Source organism: Crocodylus siamensis, chromosome 2 (genome assembly GCF_052110815.1).
Source record: "Crocodylus siamensis isolate JL-2025a chromosome 2, ASM5211081v1, whole genome shotgun sequence".
In the NCBI taxonomy this organism is placed as follows: Eukaryota; Metazoa; Chordata; order Crocodylia; family Crocodylidae; genus Crocodylus; species Crocodylus siamensis.
The window spans coordinates 124,823,807-124,847,321 of NC_143396.1; the positions used below are offsets into that span (position 1 = coordinate 124,823,807).

At 40.9% G+C, this 23,515-nt stretch overlaps 1 protein-coding gene across 6 annotated transcripts in view; it reads right to left on the reverse strand.

Moving 5' to 3' along the window:
• Positions 1 to 23,515, reverse strand: part of SGMS2 (sphingomyelin synthase 2) — a 138,863-nt gene continuing 115,348 nt past the window's right edge. For all 6 annotated transcript variants that reach the window (XM_090036739.1, XM_090036740.1, XM_090036741.1 and 3 more), the window contains 5 exons: positions 14,028 to 14,683; positions 12,832 to 12,949; positions 9,680 to 9,833; positions 6,482 to 6,648; positions 1 to 5,263 (listed from right to left, as the gene is read on the reverse strand). In XM_090036739.1, coding sequence (XP_089892865.1) covers positions 5,060 to 5,263; positions 6,482 to 6,648; positions 9,680 to 9,833; positions 12,832 to 12,949; positions 14,028 to 14,482 — 1,098 coding nt within the window. In that variant the 5' untranslated portion in view covers positions 14,483 to 14,683 and the 3' untranslated portion in view covers positions 1 to 5,059. The remainder of the gene's footprint in view (positions 5,264 to 6,481; positions 6,649 to 9,679; positions 9,834 to 12,831; positions 12,950 to 14,027; positions 14,684 to 23,515) is intronic.

The window sequence follows — 23,515 nt, forward strand, 5'->3', positions numbered from 1 at the left end:
GCTTCAGTACAGGGAGTAGCTGCTGGCAAGCCCTGCACTTGAGCACCCTCATGCCCCAGTCAGCCCCTCTGCAGCATGTTAAGCCAGGTTGGAGCAGCCCCAGTCCGGCAGGTTGACTGTCCAGCTCAACGTGCTGCAGTTCAAAGTGCACATGTATACATGGCACCCAAGAGCAATGACCTCCAGCTGATGCTAGAGTGTATTGCTTCGCATTAATTGCACGTGTCTATGTGCCCATTGAGTCTATTCCTGGGAAAGACCACTGCAACTTGATGCTCAGTGGAACTGATAAATTAGTCCCGGAGAACTAAAGTGACTTCTCTAAATGAACACGAGCCAATGAGTGAGCCTGGGGCAGAACTGAAACCTGCATTTTGAGGCCTCTCTTTATGGGTCTGATTCAGCTCCTTTGAGTTGTAGATGAGAAATCAGATCCTAAAGCCCTAGAGCATATTTCAAATCTAACAGAAATAAACCTTTGCTGTCACTATGATGAATTAAGAAGTGGGCCATGTTATCTGGTCATGAAATCGCTAGTGACTGGTGAAACTTGAAAGTTCAGAGGACTGATTGAATTCAAGCTTTGTCGAAAAGCTTGCATTATAATTGCAAGTCTCATGAAAAAAGGATTTTCCTTTGTGTGTTGTCAATATCACAAGAACATTTTTATTTCTGGATTCTTACCAGAAGACAGTAATGTAGCAATGTGTAAAAATGAACAAAAACCCATTGTCAAGTTATCCACATTTTTTGTCTTAAGGAATGGAGCTGTATGGGAGGAGGGGAATTGGTTCTAGTATTAGGAAAACATGTGGTTTGGTTTTATTTTTCTTGAACTGGCAGTCTAACCCTTTATAGTTCCTTTTGTCAATATTCCTTTTGCAACTTGAGTGATGCTAGACACATATCCTTTATCTCCACAAGGGAGCACTAAGCACATATAATGGAGGTAAAAACCCAGTTGTGTACAAAACTTGACTTAGCTGCTTTATCCGACAGATGTTGCATGCCATCTACCCCATGATCCTGATAAATTAAACTTAATAACTAATTACCATGGCCAATTTTTTAAAATATGAATGCTTAAGTCAGACTTATAACTCTAGTAAGGCACCCATTTTCACATCTGCCAATCAAGTGTTCAGCAGCAACTATGACTTTATTGGTATGGCAGGTATACACACTGAGGTTCCAGGGGTGGACTTCAAGAAGTCTTACAAACCCTAAATTGAGCGGCTCTGCTTATGGGTATCTGGCAAGGGACATGAGTGTCACTATAGACAGTAATCAAATAAAAATCACAGAAAACTTTAATTGAATGATATATATTTGAAATGGCAACCTGAATACAAGACAATGCCCAGAACTGTGAAGTTGCATTTGAATGAATTCCAAGTTAGTATTTTCCTTTTTGATTTCATCCTTTTATTCACCTTCTTTCCAGCTTGAATGTTTGTATTGGAGTTGTTTTGTAATTCAGTAATCATAATTACTGGAAATTCTTAGGCTTTTTATATATATAAGCTAGCAGTGGCCTATGTGTGCTTTGAATGTTTACAATGGAAATACAAAAATGGGTAATGTGAAAATATAAGGCACAGTATACTGATCTTGAACATATTTAAGCTCCAGACGTTCCTGAACAAGATATGTACTTTTATCCTTTTTTTTTTTTTTTTTAAAGATACTTAGTTTACATTAGTAAGAAACAAAAAGGCAAGGACAAACAAATTAGTGCAAATTATTTCTGCTGTAATTGTTTATGTGCTAAACTAGTATGGTTCAATCTCTGGGCCGCAGGCGGAATCCAGGCTGAAATTCATGTTGTTACTACTCCCCTGCTGCCAAATTTGCAGATGAGGAGGGAGCCATCCAGTCTAAATGACAGGGCCCTAATGCACCAGACTATGCTGGCATCTCGGGTTGTGTGGTGGCCAGATCCAGACCGCAGGGCCAGGCTCTGGTGCAGAGTCACTCCACAGCTGGGTCCAGCATGCAGGGCCAGGCCAATGTACCAGATCACACTCATGGACCGAACACATGGATCCAGCCCTGCATCACTCATCAAGCCCACAGGGTTGAGCCAAGCACCACTGTGCTTAACTATAATAAACTTACCCCCCATTTCACTGAGTAGTAAAACTACTGTGTTTTAGCTTCCATTTACCATAGGGTAAGGACAAGCACATGAAAAAAGTTACTACAAAACAGGTGACAGGAGGTAAATCCCCACTCCCTTTTTCATTCATTTCCCATACCTTAAAGTTATGGAGAGATAACAGGAAAAGGTCACCATTATTTAAGAGCTAAAAGCCCTCCGCTTTTATCAAGTTAAGAATGGAGAAAATTTAAGCATTAAGAGAACTGTGCCAAAATTAGAATTTATTCAATTTATTGAGCTACAGACTCATTTTTTAAGTCTCCTTTGCTTAAACAAAAAGGGATTTCAAGCAAACTTTATTCAACAACTGATTATCTTCTATTGAGTTACACGGTCAAAAGGAAAGATCCTATTGTCAAAAGTATAAGAAAACTTAGAAAATATATCATTTACCTAATTTTGTTTTCAGAAAAAGGCAGGTTATTTCATAAATTCAGAAGTATACTGTTTTTTGAACAGAGAAGTTGCAGGCGAGTCATTAGCTTTCTAAGCATTTCGCTGGAATCTCTCATTGGAACTCTTTTGTATTCTATGTAGGCAATTTATTATTCAGTAATTTAACAGGTTACCAAATGAAAACCATAGTTTTAGATGCTGCTTAGAATGCTCCAATAACATCTTTTACAGTGCTCATCTTGAAGCAGATTTACTACTAAAGAAATTCATTACATTTCCCTCCAAAGGCAATGAGAGTGGTACAAACAAAAATAATTAAACGTGACTTGGCTGATTTAGCTACAGCACAGAAGTCTGCTACTTCAAAGACATAATGATTTAAGAAAATAGAAAAACCACAGAACTTTGCATTCTGTAAAGGACCAACCTTACTTATACTGTTCACTAAGACTATGCAGCTCAAAACTGAAGAAATACTGCTTTCACAGTGTAAGAGTTATCTTACTTACTGTTACTCTTGCTTGAGGCAAGAGTTCTGTCAGAAACAAAACTCTGAGATTAATGTGTCTATCTGCATAACATAAAGGTCCCAAATATGGTGCATAATATTTCTAGTGAAATATGACAAAACCGTTAAAAAGAGAACAAGGTTAGTGTTACTTAACTATATGTTATCAGGATGCCCTGTAAGGAAAAAAGTATTACTTTTGTGCATTATCAAATAATCTGAAATGCAAGGAAAAATAACTTCTCTGGTGCATATTTTTATAGTTACTGGCCCTCTGAAAAAGAGATCAGATTCAAATACTCTAAATTGCATTTTATTTATACAACTTTTTAACTAGAAGTTTTAAAACTGAGGTTGTCATTATTTAATTTCTTTTTTCAGTGTTCACACTTGTCATTCAAAGCTTTTCAAAGGCATTCTTCAAAGAGTTTGTATTTTCAATTATGTTAAAGGTTAAACCAACTATTAACATTGATAGTCCCTCCACTGTCAGCTTTTACTGAAGGTTTGGAAATAAAATACTAGCATAACTGAGAAGATGAATACAGAACAAATTATTAACTCTTAAACACGGTGGTGCTAATTATCCACTTGGTCTCCTAAAGAACAATATCAAATACAACAAAACAATGTGAACCATAGTAACTGCTGATCTGCACTGTAGCATGTGCTTCTAAGGAAGCAGTGATTTCCCATTTCTTAACCAACATACCCTTTGGCTGGACAAAGCAGCACTGGTAGGAAGGAATTAGCAAGTCAGTCATATGACAGCACCATTTAATAATAGATGTTAGGTATAGTCAAAGAAATGCTACTGTTTTAAGGTATTTGCCCGGACACTTGTTTATGAGACTGAGGTTTGTGCCAAGCATAAATAATAATGTTCTCAATGTATAACATGAGGCTGTCAAGCACAATGCTACATAGTTTCAGCGTGAAACACTAACTAAATTTTTTTATTTTATTTTAAACATTCCCCATTTGAGACCTGACTTTACAGTCCTCAAGTAAGTGAATGAATAAAAAAACCAAACAAACAAAAAAACCAACACAGCGTAAATTTTGCTTGAAACATTATAAATAGCTTTCTTTTCAGTTATATACTATTGGTTAATGTGTGTGTGTGTGTAAATACACAGAAGTACATGTATATATAGGTATACGTACTATATAGCTATATATACGTAATACATACAAACTGAAATTATCTCACCATTAAAGCTTTAGACTTTGAAATGATTTTCTTATTTGTTATAATTTTAAAAATAAAATATCTCCAAGGTTGTAGAGCTGATGATGTTAGCAGCTATTATTTCCATTTCACAATGTCATCAAGTAGCACAACAGCTTTCTTTTTAACTTTTATAAAATTACTAATAAAAAAGTATAAAAAATATGGTTGAGAGTAGTATAGAATACATAGGAGTTGGTAATATTTCAGGGTCATAATACATTCATACCCAGTATAGTGTAAAAATGGCAAGGCTCACTTCCAGCTTCAGTCATTTTATCAGAGGTTTAACCTTCGTTTGCAAAAACAATGCAATACACCACTTCCCACCATCGTGTTATTCTTTATATTTTTCTATATAGACATTGTGCATTGAAATTTTTAGTATTCTTCTGCCCTTAAACTCCAGAACTCTGAAGAGATTTTGTTTGGGTGCTTTTGTGGATGAGTGATAATTAATAATGAAGAGCGTGATGTATTCTTTGGCACCGCTTAATCTCATTAATAAACCAAAGTCCTGCTTCTTTTCTTTCTCAGGGAAAAATCCTAACAGTGGTGCACACTAGCACTGAAGAGTGGAACAAGCCTGTACAATGTGATGACTAGAAAATATATCAAGGGGTGACATTTTTGTCTACAAGGTGTCTTTCCATCAATTGCACAAAAATTTGGTCCGCTTGAGTAACAATACAGTCCTCAAAGAACTTTGGTTACAGCATTAATGTTTTGGTAAAAAGAAGAGCAGTTGATTTCTTTCCTTTCTTCAAGTGGATTTTTCATTGTCTTCTCCCATCTTCTGAACCCGAGAATATTTTTTGCATGAAGATTTGAAACAGCTGGGAGGCCAAGATATTGGCCAGGAGAAGCAGCATGGAACTGAACCTTGTACATTCTTCTCAAAGAAATAAAATATTGGATACCACCATGCTCGAGAGAGAAAATTTGTTTGGGAAGATACCTTCAAGTTCTATATTGGGATGGGGATGAGGGAAAAGAAGAGAGAAAGAGAAAGACAAAATAACAAGTCTTAGCAATATACACAAACATATCAATTTAATTTTATAAGGAGGAGTGTGTCAAATACAGTACAATAAGAGAATAAAATTCTGAAAATAATAGGTGTCCTCAGCCTGGGAAGAAACACAATACAATGTACCTTTTCCCCTTTATAATGTATCATGTAGTATTCAACAGAGGGGATAATCTTTTGGTTTTGGATCAGAACTCCAACAAGAAATGAAAGTTAAAATCACCCCACCTAGCAAGTTTTTAGAGGGATTTTAATCTGTTCATTCCATGGATGACAGTCATAACACAGTACTGTATTCAATAATCTAAGGGGTCCTATCATATCTTATATTGCATCTCAAACTGCGAAATACTATAGAGCTAGAGAGAAAAATTTTGACACATGTGTAAGTCTACTTACACTTCAGTGAAGTTTTTTAAAAAAAGCTAAGTAATTTAGAAGTTCACAAACAATATTACTAGTTTCTGTTTAAACATGGCATGGGCTACCTAAAACATCAATAAAGTATTTTTTTTAAACACTAAGCTTTGAGAGTCCAGAGAAGGGCCACCACCCATATGATCACAGATTTGCACAGCAAGCCATATGAGGAAAGGCTAAGGGACCTGGGACTCTTCAGCCTGAAAAAGAGAAGGCTGAGAGAGAGACTTGGTAGCAGCTTACTGCTACATCAGGGGAGTACATCAAGGGGTCAGCGAACAACTGTTCACTAGTAATGGCCATAAACTCCTGGAAGACTGTTTCAGGCTCAACATTAGGAAAAACTTCTTCACAGACAGGGTGTCCAGACAGTGGAATAGGCTCCCTCATGATGCAATCACCTACCCTGGAAATCTTCAAGGGGAGACTGGATGGTTACCTTTCTGGGGTCACCCGAATTCAGTTGTCTTTCCTGCCTGGTGAGGTCCCTTCTAGCCTTGCAATCTATCAAATATTCCTATTTGCTTTCAGGAAAGCAAGTAAGTAACTGTACAGATGTGCTTAAGTCTCTCTGAAGTCCAAATTTCTTATACTTTCAAAAGAAAAAGTCTATTTTTGTCTTGGTTCTAATCAACTAAATTTGGTGATCTTTTGGTGATCAATATTTTTTATGGAATTGAGAGAAAAGGGCCATTATTACATTTACAATAGCTTACGTATTTCCTATGCACTTACCTTTTCATTAGCCATCGAGTGGTACCACCAGAAGAGCCGGGTGGTGATATAATAAGCAATGATGACATCCACAGTGTAGTGTTCATGTGCAACAAGAATACAGATTATTCCAGCAGCACTCATCAACCAGCAGATTAAATGATACCACCAGAAATGACGAGGTGAATCTGTCAACCAAAAAAAAAAAAGGCAAAGGTTGCTATACTTTTCTATATGATAATACAGGTAAGATTCAGCTATTTAAATTTGAACCCATCTGGTGTGTATGTATTTTATTCATATTTGTGAAAATATCTGCATTTCAGTAAGAATAGACACTTAAGAACTAAATTAGCTTACTTGACATAAAGCAAACATTTTCCTCCCCATGGTCTCATGCCCTAAGAAGTTCCAGCTGAGGGAGAGATGAACATTTATAAATAATCTAAGTTTGTGTGTTTAAAATGATTTTGAGTGTATAGAAATAAAGAAAGAAGCCAACTACTAACTCCATGCTTGTCAGTGTCATTTTCCCAAAAGATGAATGTTATTTAGAGTCCTTGTTTTTTTTGTGCCAAGACCAATTTACAGTTAGAGTAGATGCTGCCGCACTTGTACTCATTAAAAATAAGCTATTCTAATAAATATTCTACTTTACATCCAAAGTAGCTCCCGGTCCCAGAAGGAGGAAGTTCAGGAGAATCTATGTGCCTATACAGAGTGTGGTGTGACATATAACTGCAGACAGAATTCAGTTATGTGTTGGGAGGCAGGGAAGGGGGAGGTTGAGGAAAGAGACTAACTCTCCCCCTCCCCCCCCAAAACAAACAAACAAACCCAAGAACAATAAAACCATACTTCTGAAGTCTTCCAAAATATTAAGGCTAAATCCACCCCTGTTGACCTAGAGGATTAGGATTTAGATACAACTCAAGTCATGTCATCTAACTGATGACACTAGTTTTACAAAGAAATGGTACACTGGCAGGAAGCATGCACCTTTCAACATTCCGAGTGAAAGGAGCAAGAGATCAGGAGGAAACTTTCATACTTTTTTCCTGGATACCAGTAAAATGCCCAGACGACATCTAGGAGAGGAGGAAGAAGAACAGAGGAAAACAAAGTAATCCTAGAAAAACTGATGGTCTTTCATACTGGAAACACATCTGATAAAAGAGCAAAAACACATTGCAAGCAACTTCTAATCAGAACAATAATATTGCATATGCCCTTGCTTGGAAAACTACATTTTTTTACTTACATAGGAAGCAGCAATGAGAAAATGAGGCACAGTACTGATGTACAGACACTGATTGCACAGCAGCAGCATTCCTATGGAATACATGGCCAATTCTTCAGAGGCAACTTCAGAGGGTTTGTTATATTACAATCTGCTTGTTATGGTTCTTTCTACCCTTTGTCCTGTTTAAAGCCATCTGAACTACACTATTCCTCCCCCATTCTCACCCCCAAAATTTTGAAATAAAGAGTTAACTATATCTTGCTTGGGGCACATATTAAAGGGTAAAATTTTAAACTGCCCACTGTTAGGCATATTCATGCATACAATATTATTACGAGAAAGCAGTAAATCCTGTTGCCACCTACTCCTGGAACATTAGGCTATATGCCATCTGTTCTACCAATTCTGATGTATTAATTACATGTGAATCACTGCTGGAAAGTTTTCAGTACTGCGAAATTTAGGCTTAGCAGTCACCATACCACATACCAGTCTCTAGTTGTTGGGGGAGAAAAAAGGAGGGGAAGGGGAAAGAAGGGCAAACTTCTGTCAATATACAAGTTCTGCAAGCAAGATTTCACATAACCAAGCTTCATTGTTTGACCGATTATGGGGTTCTGCAGGGATCTATTCCGGGCCCCAACTTTGTTCAAGGTTTTCATCAGTGATCTGGAAACGGAGGTGCACAATGAAGTCTCTAAGTTTGCAAATGATACCAAATTATTCTGTAGAGTCAAGTCCCAAGCTGATGGAGAGGAACTGCAGACAGATCTCACCAAGCTAAGTGAGCAGTCAAAAAAAATGGCAGATGAACTTCAAATCAACAAGTACAAAGGTAATGCACCTGGCAAAAATTAGTAGGAAACTGGTTTAAAACTAACAAGACAAAGTCTTTTTTATGCAATGCATAGTAAACTTGTGGAATTTATTGCCACAGGAGGGATAGATGCAGGTAGCATAGCTAGGTTCAAAAAGAGACTGGACAAATTCATGGATGATAGATCTATTAGTAACTGTTAAATGGATTGGCTGGAGATGTTTAGAAATGCCAGAGGAAATGAATAATGGTGCATGCCAAGAAAGATAATGGACAGGGAACAGATGACGCTAGATCTATTCCAGTCAAATGTTTTCCCTCTAGTATCCATTTCTGCCACCGTCAGAGACTGGATACTAGGCTAGATGAACTATTGGTTTCACTCAGTGGGGCACTTCTTATGTTCTTATATTCTGACAAGTGTTGCTTAACCTTTTGGTGCCACTGGGGCTTGTGTGGTCAAACATAGGGCCCCATGCTGCCTCCCACTGGCCTGTGTGCCTGGATTGGGCCCCAGGTAACCTCTAGCCCATATGGCTCCCCACGGGATTGGAAATTTGGCAGCAGGGGGAAGCTGCCAAAATTTCCCTACTCCCAATCTTCTGGACCCATGAGAGCCTCTGTGGGCTGAATGGCATGGCTCCACTGGTTGGATCTGGCCCATGGGCTGAGCACTTTCGCTCTAGAGAAACTCAGCTTTAAACTCAGTATTGGTATAAACAATCACAGTTCCCACAATGTCCAAAAGGAAGTGATATTTTTCTTTTCTTCTTCAAAAGGGTCAGTAATTAGAAGGTGCAGAATTAAATTAAACAAATACCTATGTGCTCAGTGATTTTTCTTTTGATTCAAAGCACATTGTTATCCCACTCCCACATTTCCAGTTCCCGAAATAGAGTCTGTGCTCAAACTCTAAAGCACCAAACCCTGCATTAGGAAAAAGTATATCCATACATGCAATGTGCATATTATTGTACTTCATAGGAGAACCATCCTAGAGACAGCCCTAGGATGAATTTTTCTAAATTGTTTGATGAAGTTCTGCTCTTTTTGGGGGGACATTAAAAATTGTGCATCAATGTATTAACGCGATGTGTGCTTAGGAATTTTTCTCGCAATAACCTACAAAACACATTAATTACTGAATACCATAACTTACATTCCTTGATAAACAGGTAGGTGAGTGTTAGCACTACAGTGTGACCACTAAAAAGAAAGTCTCCACATAAGATGTGCGATCCTGTAATGGACAGACCACCACCAGAAATCAGTCGCAGGATCCTCTGCACCTTAGCTTGAGAATCTCCATTCAACTAGAAAGACAAGACAAAAAAAATACAGGATGAAGAATGAATGTGTCTAGACAAGAAGTTTATTGAAGTCAACTTGTGCTTCAAAATGGAAAGAATTTTGTATACTAAACTTTTGTATTTTCTTTGTGTATTTTCAAAGCAACTCTCCAAGACTAGCATGTTTCCTTAGAGAACTCTGTCAACAGCCCAGGCTCCACAGAACAGGATGAAATTGGAAGAAGATCAGCAAAATGTATTCTAACACAAAATATGCTCTACTTCATAAAAAACCCCAGCAGCAAGGCTTTCTATTTGTGCTGTATGTTCTTGAACATAATGATGTCCGGTATATTTATAAAACAGATGTTAAAACTGGGGCGTGATCTTGCACATTACATACTTTTGTGACATACCACAAATCCCTCAGTGTTGCTTCTGATAATGCAATAAATACATTTATTTTTGATCTCTTTAATATACAAGTCACCTGCTGTTTTTGGCTAGAGCTGAGCAACAATGTCAAAAATGTGCTTAATTAGAGAATTACTTACGGAGTCAAAACTAGGTTTCCTGACAGTTTGGGAGGCTTTTCAAAACCTGTGGGTGGGTTTGTATTTTCTCAATGTTGTGCAAACCCTCAGTGTCATAACAATTGACTAAAATTAACTGTCTGGCACACAGAGGGGATATGAACTTATGAGAATCCAAACCAAAATAAATTATAAAAAACCCACAAAGTTTTTCTATGGCTCTAGAATATATTAAATTCATATACTTTAACACATGCTCCATGGATAAATTCAGCCCTAAATTTGTCCCTTATTTCACACAGGTGAAATAAACAAACAAAAGAACAGGATAAAACTTGACTCTCCTCTATGTTTAGAGAGGTACCGTGAAATATTAAATTCATGCTGCAGCATCCCACTGCAAGCACAGGAACATCCTAAAACATTTCTTAACCACGTAGAGAGCTGCTTAAAATGGCTATGGAATCTTAGGTTGGTAACCCAAACTGATCTTAACACAAGCTTATGCCAGTTCTCCAATGACATGCCATTTCCTTACCTTACCATTTATTTTTATACCGATGTTGACAAATACGTTCACATTTCCACAACTACTTGCTCAATTTTTTAATTAACTTGCTTTGGCCAGGACTCTCAGAATAAGTTTAGAAGCCCCAGACGGTCCCGGACAACAAGCATGATAATCATGCTTGCAGCCTTCTACCATTCTCTCACACGTGCCTGCCCACCCAGCAAACAGCTGGTTTGTGTGTCAGCTGATAAAATTACAATAAAACGTATTACAGTAAAAGCTCTGTTATCTGATACATTACCTTACAAGCTGGCATGTTAGTTAATAGAACATGGCGGCCTGTAAAGTGAAACTGGAAGTGCCCACCGTGGCAATTCCGGTTTCTCTGAGCCACCATGGCCCGGGGGAAAGCAGCCTGCGCTGCTGAGCCCCCATGGCCCAGGGGCACAGCAGGCTGTGCGGGGCCCGCCTCCCTGTCCCACGGGGTCTACAGAGACCGCAGGAGGGTCTGCGATACTGCAGGAAGGGCAGTGATGCCTGTTCGGGCCACTCAGTTAACTGGCATATTTTGTTATCCGACATCTCCCATTCCCAGAGGATGCCAGATAACAGAGCTTTTACTGTATACAGTATAACTGGATAATAACAATTTCTCTGAAGATATGAGGTTAAAATGTACGATTATTCTAGAGTGGAATAAGCCTAATGCACATTTACTCATATAAACCAGAAAAAAAAAATTTAAATCCTCTGTAGTGCTACTGCTTCTTCTTGTGTCTCAACACCACAATTATCCATTTTGTTACACACTTTTGTGCTAGTTTATTGTACTCTGTGAGGGCTTTCATTGTACACATGTCTTCAAGCAGCAGGTACTGCAGAAGATGTTGCAGAATTTGAGGCTCTGTGCTGCAGTCACAAGTGGTTGAACCAATGTTATAGCCCCATCTGTTCGTTAGTTCCTTGGGAGAGTCCAACTCCAGTATGTAGGTAATTAAGACATCACCACCTTTGCCTTTGTTAGCCCCTGGGGGAAGGACTCAGCTGCTGGAATGTCTAGTTTTCTGCTGTCAGGAATTTTCTTCAGTGTCTTGTTCCACATCTGTCCTATCTCTTTGGATGTGTCATTGAGAGGTTGGGGGTTTGTGAGGAAGCTCCTGCATGACTTCAGATTTTTGTATGCTGCTGGATGATCATATAGTGGGTGTCTCGCATCTTCAATTTGTCTCGATCACAGGCACTGACTCTGTGGGAGCTCTGGGGCTCAAGCACCCACCAAAAAAACCCCAAAACAAACAAAAAAAAAACAAACGATCAGGTGCTCAACACCCATGGAGTCACTTGCAGATGTTAAAAACAAACAAAAACCAAAAACTACGCTGGACTGGAAGCAGAAATGTGTTTCTTTAACCTGGCTCTGCAGCATCTGTAAAGATAAGGTGCTTCAGCAGGGCTTTTTGGCACTTAACTAAGGCTGATTCAATCAGCTATTAAATAAAAAGCCCCACGAAAGCACCCAGTCTTTACAGACTCTGAAGAGCCAGGCTGAAGTAACGTGCTGCCCCTTCTGAGCATGCGCAGGGCTCAACACCACTTTACTCTTTTTCTACATCTGCAAGCACCCACCAGCAAAAAACAAAGTTAGTGCCTATGGTCTCGATCATTTTATCCTGCTGGCCACTGCTTGTGCTTTGGAGTTTTAGCAGAATTCATTGGTATTACTTGACAGAGGTTGTGATGTGAGTGCTTCTGCTATAGCCCCCTCTGTAATGCTTACTAGTACCATCCACTACAGAAAGATGCTCCCTGCTCATCAGATCTTGCCAGACAATGTCTCAAAATACAAAAGAGACAGACCTAATAATTACAATAATATACATCTGTGCTTTTCCTTGAAGAGTATTATACAGCATGTGATGAAAATATTAACTTTAAAAGACTTTGGTTTAACACTTTAACCAATGCTAAAGTTTCTTACCTTTGGAGCACATTGAAAATGCATCCCAGGCACAGGTAGGGTGGTAACGTACATGGTAATACAACGGTACAGGTACAATGTTCCTATTATAAAAAAGAACCTGCGTCCCACTATTGACCTGAAAATAGGGAGAAAAACCATGACTTTAGGATGTAATTAGTCTCTTGTGAGAAGAGGGGGATACAGTCCAAAATATGATCAAGCCCTGGTAAAGCCTCATTAAATCACACTCTATGAAAATTTATTTTTATGTGTGATCTAAACCATGTGTGAAAACAGTTTTAGTGCATATAAAAAGTTACCATTCCACTTCTGCTGTCACTAAGTCAATGGTTCCCAAACTTCTGATACTTGGGGCAAACATTATTTTTGGATTAAAGTTTTCAGCACCCAGAAATGTTTGTTATTGAGAGAGGTAAAGAAACTACTGCAACTAATGAACTGTAACTATGTTCAAACCTTGTTTATTGCTTTAGTATATAAATATCTACCATTTAAATTTTGCTTAATAATTATTTTATGATGATATTTTCATTTTCAGTCCCAAAGCTAATTAACTTTGTTTTAAACTATTTCAGAAACTGTAGGAAGGAAGCTGATTATTCTCTCAAATATAATTAGTTTGAACATCCATTATAGTGCCAATGAATGAACTGTGCATTTTCTTCTTCAGAAGCTGGTAACCATATCTTGCTGATTTTTTTAAGAAATCTCCTCCCCCCATAATCTTCATTACAAAGTGCTGTTTTAATGGGCGGGGGAGAGTTGCAAAAACTAAATCTTTCAGAGACAAAGATGTCTCATGTTTAGAACAGAATTTCTGGTCAAAAGGGAAATTCACCCTGGACTACGGCAATAATTTGTGATAAAGGCATTCAGAGATGTGGGAGACTGAGGTTTTATCGTTGCCCTAAGAGTACAGACTGGAGTATTTAGACAGGTATATCAGACTAAAACAAAAAATTTGAAACCTTGAATTCTTCTCTTGCCAGCCCTATTCTTAGGCACAGCTGCAGAATCTAGCTCTAAGTTTTCTTTAAATATTTTGGGCCTAATTCTATAGGTTGTACTCAAACTGAGAAATCACTGGGACTTTCATGCAGAAAGGGGGCAGGTAAAATATGAGACAGAAAAAGTGGGATAAGCCAAAGCAACTCTGATAACAGGCAGCAGCAGATGAAAATGTACATACTTACTTGTACCGAAGAAACAGCCACTGGATTATCCATAATCCAACTAGTATCATTCCATTTATTTCTGATACAGAAAAAGCCCAATTCACGCGATCAATATAATCAAAAAACTTATCAGGCAAGGGAGGGCTGAGCTCCTTGGGAGGTACCCTCTCATGAACTACGGTGATCATGACAGTCGTTAGAATTAAATTGAAGAGAGCATACACAAAGGCAATGCCTGTTTTCCACCATTCCAAGGGAAATTTGTTCCTAGATTCAGCAGGCATAGAAATCTGAATATAGTCTGGATACTTCTTTGTGCTTTTCCGCAAGCCATTGGATAAACCCTTTGGTTTGCTATTGCCGTTTTTGCTCTCTTCGCTGACAGATAGCGTAGGTCGAGCATAGCCATTTGAAGTCTCATTGTTCTGACCTTCCATGTGTTCTTCAAGCTTCGCTGTCTCAATGGTATCCATTCTCCTGAGACTTTTAGCCAAACCAAGGATTTCCAATTTTCTGATGCTTTTTAAAATATCTTACTCCTTGAAGTCCAGTTTAAGTTAACTTTTGCCTTCTAACAAAATCTGCAGAAATTGTCCATTTTGTGTTTTCTCTGGTCCGTTAGCAGATCTTTGAAGCCAATCTCACTCCTTCCCAGAGATCTGTTCCTATATCATCTGCAAAATAATAAAACCATATTGAGGATCTATTACAGCTGGCAACATGACAACGCATAAATGAAATATTAAAGTAATGTTAGAGATTCTATGTTCTATGGATCAATCCAGTTGACCTCATATATTTGTCAAAGGACACAAAAGAAACCAAGTGACTGTTAGCTTTAGTTTAACAAACAAATAATTTTAATTTGGTTTAATTTGATTGTAGTGATTAGAGATAAAAATGGTGGTTACTATTGAGCCTGTCCTTAAAGAAAGGGCTGATAATTATACCACTTCGTGAGCAGCTGACAGCTTATATTTAAGTTTAAATATATCTATTATGTCTGTGGAAATCCACACTTGTAATTCTGCTGTTCACAGCTAGTTAAAAAAAAAAAAAAAAAGAGAGAACCAAAGTTCTGGGGACAGAGTTCTGTAGTGGCTTAAATCTCAATGCAACCCTATACCAAAAAGAATATTGTCAGTGTCAGACAGGGTGCTGGTCAGAACAGAATTTAGTCATCTCCATAAATTTAAACAGACAGCCTGCTTAGCCCTAGAGATGGGCCAGAAACTCTGAGCAAGAAGTTCCTTAGGAACAAGCCCTGAGAGATACAGAACAGCATCATTCCAGCAAAGCATGCAAGAACCCTTACAACACTTAAACATATCAATAGTCTAATCAACTTTTTTTTGCCATCTGCCCCCTTCACCTTCTAGGGGTTTTTTTGTTTTATGGGACAGTGATTCGATTCAGTGATTTGAATCACTGTTCCAAATCAATTCAGCTGAATCTGATTCGGAGATTCAGCTACCTCCAAATCAAACAGGCCCCATCCCCCACCCACTCTCCCAGCCCTGTCAATGGCTGCCCCACCTCACCCCAGTATCCTGGCTCTTAAAAAAAAACAAAAAGAGCTCCACACACTGGCTCCTGCCAGGTGGGGGGGGCAGCAGTTCCCATTGCACTCCACTGCCCTGTATTGCTTGGGGGGGGGGGGGGGGGGGGGGGGACCGTCACGAACCCCCAGAAGCCCCAACGGCCACTAAAGCAGCCAGTGAGTGCAGGGCTTTTTTCAAGAGCTGGGATACTGAGGCCAGGTGGAGCAGCCATTGACAAGGTGGGGGATGGGGCCTAGCAGAGGCCCCCCTGTGGTCCCTTTCCTCCAAGCCCTCCCTCCTCCTGCCCCCTACTTACCGTCACACAGCCTGGGTCCACTTCCCTGCATCAGCAAGCAGGGACTGCCTAAAATCACTGAATCTTTCTCCAGAAGAATTTGGAGGCTTCAAATCAATTTGGACCTTTTTATTGGTCCCCCAATTCGATTCAAATGGAGAGATTTAGCCACCGAATCAGGCCAAATTGCCTCCAAATCAAATCAGGACCTGAAGCTTCGCACAGCCCTAATGGATAGTAGTATGAAAGGCATGGCATTCTATGTCATTGAGATGGAAGGTAGAGTTGCCAGTCTCTCCCACTGCTGGATCACAGAATATAGTTGAAAAGAATAAACTACTTAGGAAAAAAGCAAAACAACTCATGGTATAATAAGGTAGCTGTTGAAATAAGTCGGGACTGCAAGCCTATTATAGCCTCTGATGCAATACCACCTAGAATTAATTTGCACAGCCACATCTTCATGCCTGCTAACTAAACCAACTCTACCAAGCCCTCCACACACAAATCCATTCAGCTATTTTGTCAACACAAGTACTTTCCCTTTGTAGGGCACCTGTTACTATATGGCCCTTTGAATGGAGAATCAAAGTTCGGCTCATCCAAATCAGGCTCTTTGCTCTTCATTCTTTTTTGAACTGCTAAATGGCAGCCCTGTTCACTGTATTTGCCCAAAGGCTTGCTTAGTTCAAGTTTCCTGTCACCTCAGTTCACAGAAATATTTTTTTCCATCTGTTGTAGATATACATGGAAAAACTGGGTATATTTGCTGTCCAGCTCTGAGCCTAATCTTCAAATTATTAAGGGTGTCTTTACATGTGCCCTGGGGGAAGGGGTGCTTTATTTAGAGCAGCTCTTTCTCAGGAGCCGCTCTAATGAAGCTTCTATGCACTTCAGTTAAAAGCGCCCCCACCACCAATTTTGAAGCACGGGGATGGTGAATACATGTGACATGTTGCTGTAGACTGCCAATTAGCTTAATTGAGTCTGCTCTGACATGCTAATTAGCAGGGACTGGGCATGTGTATAGGTGCCCTAAATGTCTTGAAACTTGTAAGAATGTAAGAGCTGCCATTTACTGCATCAGGCTGCAAGTCCATCTTGCTCAGTGTCTTGCATTTCACAGTGGCAGAGAGTGGATGCTGAAAGGCAAAGTGAACAGGATATGACCAGTGTTTCTTCCTTCTTCTCCCACTTGCAACCTCCAGCATTACATTTAAGGTTTAGGAAGTTATGGTGCTTAGAGGCATGGAAAAAAACCAATGGTTTTAACTTTCAAACTTAGCATGCCCTCACGCCAAGTGCAGCACATGCCCAAAAGAAAGGCATCAGCTTAACCCGGCTCACTCAGCATCTGTATAGCACATGTGCTTCAGCAGGGCTGCTTGGCACTTTTATTCAACAGCTATTTGAATCAGCTATTAGATAAAAGTGCCAAAAAGTCCCCTTGAAGTGCACAGGCTACACAGACACTGGGTGAGCCAGGTCAGGCTCAGGTGATTCCTCTCCCGGTAAAGGATTTCCCCACCTCTCCATGTCTGTCAACACCCTGTGTGACAAAATTTGTTTCATTATTTGTAGCAAGACTCAAAAGGCACTTGTCCTATTTTGTTCCAAACAATTTGAAATGGGTACATTTTTGAAAATCTTGAGAAACTGTATTTTTAAGTTAATGAAACAAATGTGATTTATCTGCTATGTCACAATGTTTTCTTTCCCATCCCCATCTTATTGACAGTAGGGCCATCAAAATAGTCTACTTGTGAATTTTCTCTACAGTCTAAAAGCATTATACGGTGTCATTTTTATAGCCATTAAACCTTAAAACTTCTGCTTGTGCAAACACACAAACACACACACACACGAGCCCTTATTTTGTGTGGCATTTATTTTTAGGACCCACAAACCTCCTTTTTTTCCTGAAAAAAGATGCTGACTTAAATACCACTTGGTCTCTTCAGAGTGGGAACTAAGGAGGGAGAAGAACTTGCAAACCTCATAACAGGCAGATCAATATGAATAAACCAAGATATATTACGAAAAATACCCTCCATCCCATGCTCCCACCCTAGGCCTTTTCACAGTAAGTGCAGCAATACTGGCAGATTGTCACTGGTTGGTTTTTTCCCCAGTTCCCATCAGCAGCGTCTGTGGGGTGGAAAAAAAAAAAACAAAAAACAGGGGACTTAACAGAGGGAAACAGATGCTTTGTTACTCTGAATTGTAAATGCTCTCTCCCCCAAAAAGAGTGTGCTTCACAGGGCTACATCTTAGTTTTCACTCTGTGATGCCACTTGCAGAGGAAAGCATTTTTGTAAGAGCAAACAGGGTAGTTTGCTGGGAGCAAGGGGACAAAGAGGAAAAGGAAGAGGAGCCTGGCACCAGATCCTGCTCTGGGCAGGTCAGTGAGCCATGGCTGCCTGCATGCATGGCCTGCAGAGCGTTTGTTCGATGGGTTGTTTTTGGGTCTGTGCTCTGAGCAGTTGGGAGTGCCGCTAGCCTGTGTTGGATGAAAGCCCTAACAAGGGGATGGATCCAGTCCAGGCCCAGGAGACAATAAAAAAGGAGACTCCTGAGGGACCAGAGGCAGCAAACAGGGCAGTTTGCAAGCAGCTGGCAAGTCAGTTTGCCTCCCCCTCTTTGAAACAGAACCTTTAAGATAAGTTTCTTTCTTTAACTAGTCGGCATCACTCTGCCCAGGGGGGGACCAGCAGGAATTGGCGGAGGCTCTGTTCCTCGGGGCACCACCCGGGGTTACTAGGAATAATGGCCACAGATTGTTAAAGAGTAGGTTCAGGCTGGACATCAGGAGACATTACACTTTACAGTTAGGGCTGCCAGGCTCTGGAATGGGCTCCCAAGTGAGGTGGTACTCTCTCCTACCTTGGGGCTGGACAGATATTTGGCTGGGGTGATATGGCCCTGGCACCCGTTCCTGCCCAGGGCCGGGGGGTCGGACCTGATGATCTGTTTAGGTCCCTTCTGACCCCAAGTACTATGTAAGCAGCTAAAACCAGCAGTTAGACCAATACTTTAAGCCCCTTGTTTAACTAGAGCCCAGAGCGAGGGGGAGTTTGTCCAGAAACTCTCTCACACTTTCCTTTACAGTAAGCTTGGTGAGAGGAAGCAGGCTAGCAGGGAAAAGGGACCGTTTCAGGACCAAAGAGCAGCACACAAGCCAGCTTACTGGGGAGTTTGCTAGGAAAGGTCTGCTTGGAAAGAGAGGCAAGAAAATAGAGGCAGGTTAAGAGATCCAGAGAAATGGCTGGAGGATACTGCAATGCCAGAGGCACCACCACTGCCAGCTCATCCTCTGCTTGTGCCTGTGAGGTGTGTGTCCAGGCAGGGCTGTTCACCATTGAGGCTTCCACCCAGGTCCTGGTTTGGTGTGGTGGAGACTGCAGCTTGCAGGGTCCTTCCAGTGACAGCTAGGTGGGGGAGTGCCTACAATGCGAGGGGTGCCTGTTGGTGGTGTCACTCTGGAAGCAGACAAGAGAGATACAGGAGGAGGGGACAAGGCTCCAAAACATCCTCTGCCATGAAGACTTCATTGATTCAATGCTGGAGGAGACCTCTAGGACTGTGGAGGGAGGACTGTCAGAGGAACTGCTAGAGAAGGAAGAAGACGTGGATTGCCAGGAAGGTGGAAGCTTGTGATCTTTGGCAGTAGGCAGAAATCTTCATCTTCACCACCACTAGGGTCCCTCAGCCAGAGGCATGGGAAAGGGCCTGCTGTGCTCTGCTCATGAAAATGGCTTCTATGCCTGTGAAATTGGCTGGCAGCTGCGTTACTTTGCTGTCAGGGTGGCTAGGATCTGGAACCAACTTTCAAGTGAAGTGGTGCTGGCTCCTACCCTGGGGGTCTTTAAGGGGAGGTTAGATGTACACCTTGCTGGGGTCATTTGACCCCAGTACTCTTTCCTGCCATGGCAGGGGGTCGGACTCAATGATCTGCTCAGGTCCCTTCCGACCCTAGAAACTATGACAATAAAGTAACAGAAAACAAATACATGACAAACTAAATGTTTGCTATTAACTGTTTCTGGATTCATCTACAACAGGATTGTACATCCTCTCATCTTGTACACAGTCAACATGGGAGGGAGGAAAGGAAGCAGGCAAGTCTTGCTCTCCTAGATCTGTCCATTAAAAATAATAAAACCTGTTGCTGGAATTCAACATGCTCAACAGCTGTACAAGATTCACTGCTGGAGAATCTTCAAGGATCAACCAACTGTGATCATCCTCAGATACATTCCCTCCAATTTCTTCAGCATAGTTCCAAGCTTCACAGATACGGTATTTCATCTGTTTCTTTCATCAATTTACATAATTTACAGAAATATACACTTTTTCAATGAATACACATAATGCTTTACTCCTGCTTAATAAAAGAGTTGGGCAATTCTGAAAGCAATGGGACCACAATTTTTCAGTGTCCCAAAAAAGGCACGGCTACAATCCTATTCCTTCCCTCAAGTTTCTGCCTCAGCTCTTCAGTACATAGTGAAAAATGTGGCATAAGACCCTGTGTTTCATAGGCTGAGGGAGAAAATGCCTAATGTGATAGTATTCCACACTGCCCCTTAATATGGTCTAAACTCAAAATGGTATGACTTAACCAGACTTAGGAAACAGTGTGATCCTGACGTATGATGTGGGGAGGGGGAGAGGAGGGAGGAAGGTATTTCCCTACACTCCAACTCTTCAAAGCAGAACCTTTTTGCTTTAAGATATGAATACGATATTGGGAGAGTTACCATAACATAAACACACATTTATGTACAGAACAATTAATGCACACAGCAGCAATGCTGTGTCCCCTCACTAACATACTTCTTTTATGTCTGGGACACAAACTGATTTCAACTATTTTATATGGCCCTCATTCAATGCATTTATCTTCACAACAGGTCCATGAGGTAGGAAAGTTCAACACTGTTAGTTCTGCAGCTAGGGAACTGAAGCACAGAACTGTATACAGAAAGAGGTCATTTGCTTGAAGTTACTCAAAAGGTCTGTAACACTGATTCAAGTTACATTTCCAGAGACCCAGACCAACATCCTAAACACTGGACAATTAGGCTCCTTAAAAACACCATAGACCAGTTACCACAGTGATACAGACACCTATCCAAAGTCAACTGAACTGATACTTGCTATACAGAGGCCAATTCCTCTTCATCTGGTGGCAATTAACCAATCAGTGACAACAGGCTAGGACTTTTCAGTTTAGAAGAGAGATTCTTGAGAATGGACATTAGAGGCTTACAAAATAGTAAATGATGCAGAGAAAGTAAACACAAGTCTCAGAAGAGTATAACTAGGCCACGCAATACAAAACTATTAGGTAGCAGGTTTAAAACTAACAAAAGGAAGTTCTTTCACAAAGCTTGTAATTAACTTTTGCAACTCTTTGCCATAAGATGTGGAGGCTGGTAGATTAACCCAGTTCAAAAGAGACCAGACAAATTAATGGAGGGGAGTCTATCAGTAGGTCCTGAACACGGTAGACAGGGATGCAGCCTCTGAATCAGAATTTGCTTAACCTTTGAATGCTGGAAGTTGTAGTAAGAGGGGAGCAAGGAGTGAGAGGATTTTGGATACGCCCTGTCCCTCAGAATCCACACACTGTTACTGCAAGACAAGATACTGGACAAGACAAACTTATGATCTGACTTGGTAAATGAAAGTTCTTACGTTCTTGATAGGCAGGGTCGGACACAGGCATGGGCAAACCAGGCAGCAGCTGGGGGCCTGAACAGAGAGGGGGCCTGAAAATTGTAATTTTTTATTATCATCATTATATCTGGCAAAGGCGGGCCCGATACTAAAAAGTTCACCAGGAGTCTAGGTTAGGTGCTCACTACCTCTTTCAAACCATCCGATGCCTACTTTCAGATTATTTGTTTTGGATGTCTGGTTACAAAACAAGAATTTGAGACTTGGAATAAAACCCTAATTATAGTTCAAAGAGGCCATGTCAGGATCATTTGTTGGTTTTCCCCTTTGAATGATCTGTGAGAAAGTACTGTAGAGTCACATAATGCTCTAAATCACTGAAAACACTTCCTCTTCATTTCCTTTGTTTTCATATCTCCTAATAGAAATGCAAACACAGCAACAGAAATGGATACCACCCCTTTCATCTTAAAACTGATGCAACTAAAATAACATTGTATTTCCTTTTCAAAATTAACAAAACTGTTGTCAAAATACAAAACGGAAGCCTAGCTAATACTGTACCTTAGCTTATAAATGCACTTGCCATAATTCTGCATAAATAAATTCTAACGTCCACCTTCATTGTACTGAACGATTACTTTACAAAGACCTCTAACCATATTGTGGTCAGTACATGGTCAATTGAAGGAAGATCCATTGCCCTTTTGAATGATGGGGTATAAATTAGAATCTGCATCTCATGTATACTTAAATTCTACCCTAGAAATGATATTGGGTGTATCTACACATGCTTTAGATTCAGGAGTAGTTCACTTGTGAGTAAACTACTCATGAGTAAATGCTCCCAGGCAGGTGTCTACACATGTAGGGAACAGCGAGAAGATTTGCTGCTAATGGCAGCAAACTGCTCTCACTTCCTGGGGCCCTGCAAAGGGCTCCCGCTGCCACCAGGGGGAGCTCTAGGCTCCCTGGTCATGGCTGGGACATTGTCCCCACTCTGGGAGCAGGCAGTCCTCAAGAGGCAGGGAGCAGTGTCCCCTTGCCCCAGCAACATGGAGCTCCCAGCCTTGGCTCACTGATCCAGGCAAGGCACTTGGAAAGGGCCGCAAGGGAGGGGCAGGTCCCACTCCCTGCCCCAATCTACCGGTACAGCAGTTAGCACTGAGCCACTGGTTGGGTGGAGATTCCTTCCAGTCAGATGTCTACATGAGCACTACTGTGCAGTTAGTAATTGCAAGTAAAATTTGCTACTTGCATTGCAGGTAGCAAATTTACTCACGATCAGCAAGGTTTACTATGTGGTCAGCATGAATTTGGAAGTGGGGCTAAAAGGCTTGCTGGCCCAGTTTGCGGATGACACCAACTTATGAGGGAGCATGGCCATGCAGAAGATAGGTTGCAGATACAGGCAGACCTGGACAGACTGGAGAGTTGGGCGGACTGGAACCAGGTGAACTTCAACACTCAGAAGTGTACAGTGCTCCATCTGGGGGCAAACAATCCCCAATATACCTACAGGCTTGGTGGCGACCATTTAACTTGCACCACAGCCAAAAGGGACCTAGGGATAGTGACTGATCACCGCATGAACATGAGCCAGCAGCGCGATGCTGTGGCCAGAAGGGCAAACAATACACTGGCATGCATTAACCATTGCATCTCATGCAAAACTAACGTTAAGTGATACTCCCACTGTACTCTGCAGTGGTGAGACCACAGCTGGAGTACTGTGTCCAGTTCTGGGCCCCGCACTTCATCAAGGACATGGAAAAAAGTTGAGAGGGTCCAGAGAAGAGCCACCCGTATGGTCAGGGACTTGCAAGATAAGTCATACGAGGAGAGGCTGAGGGACTTGGGCCTCTTCAGCCAACAGAAGAGAAGACTGAGAGAAGACTTGGTAGTGGATAACCACTACACATCAGGGGAGTACATCAGGAACTTGGTGAACAGCTGTTCACCACAGCACCCTTGGGAAAGACGAGGGG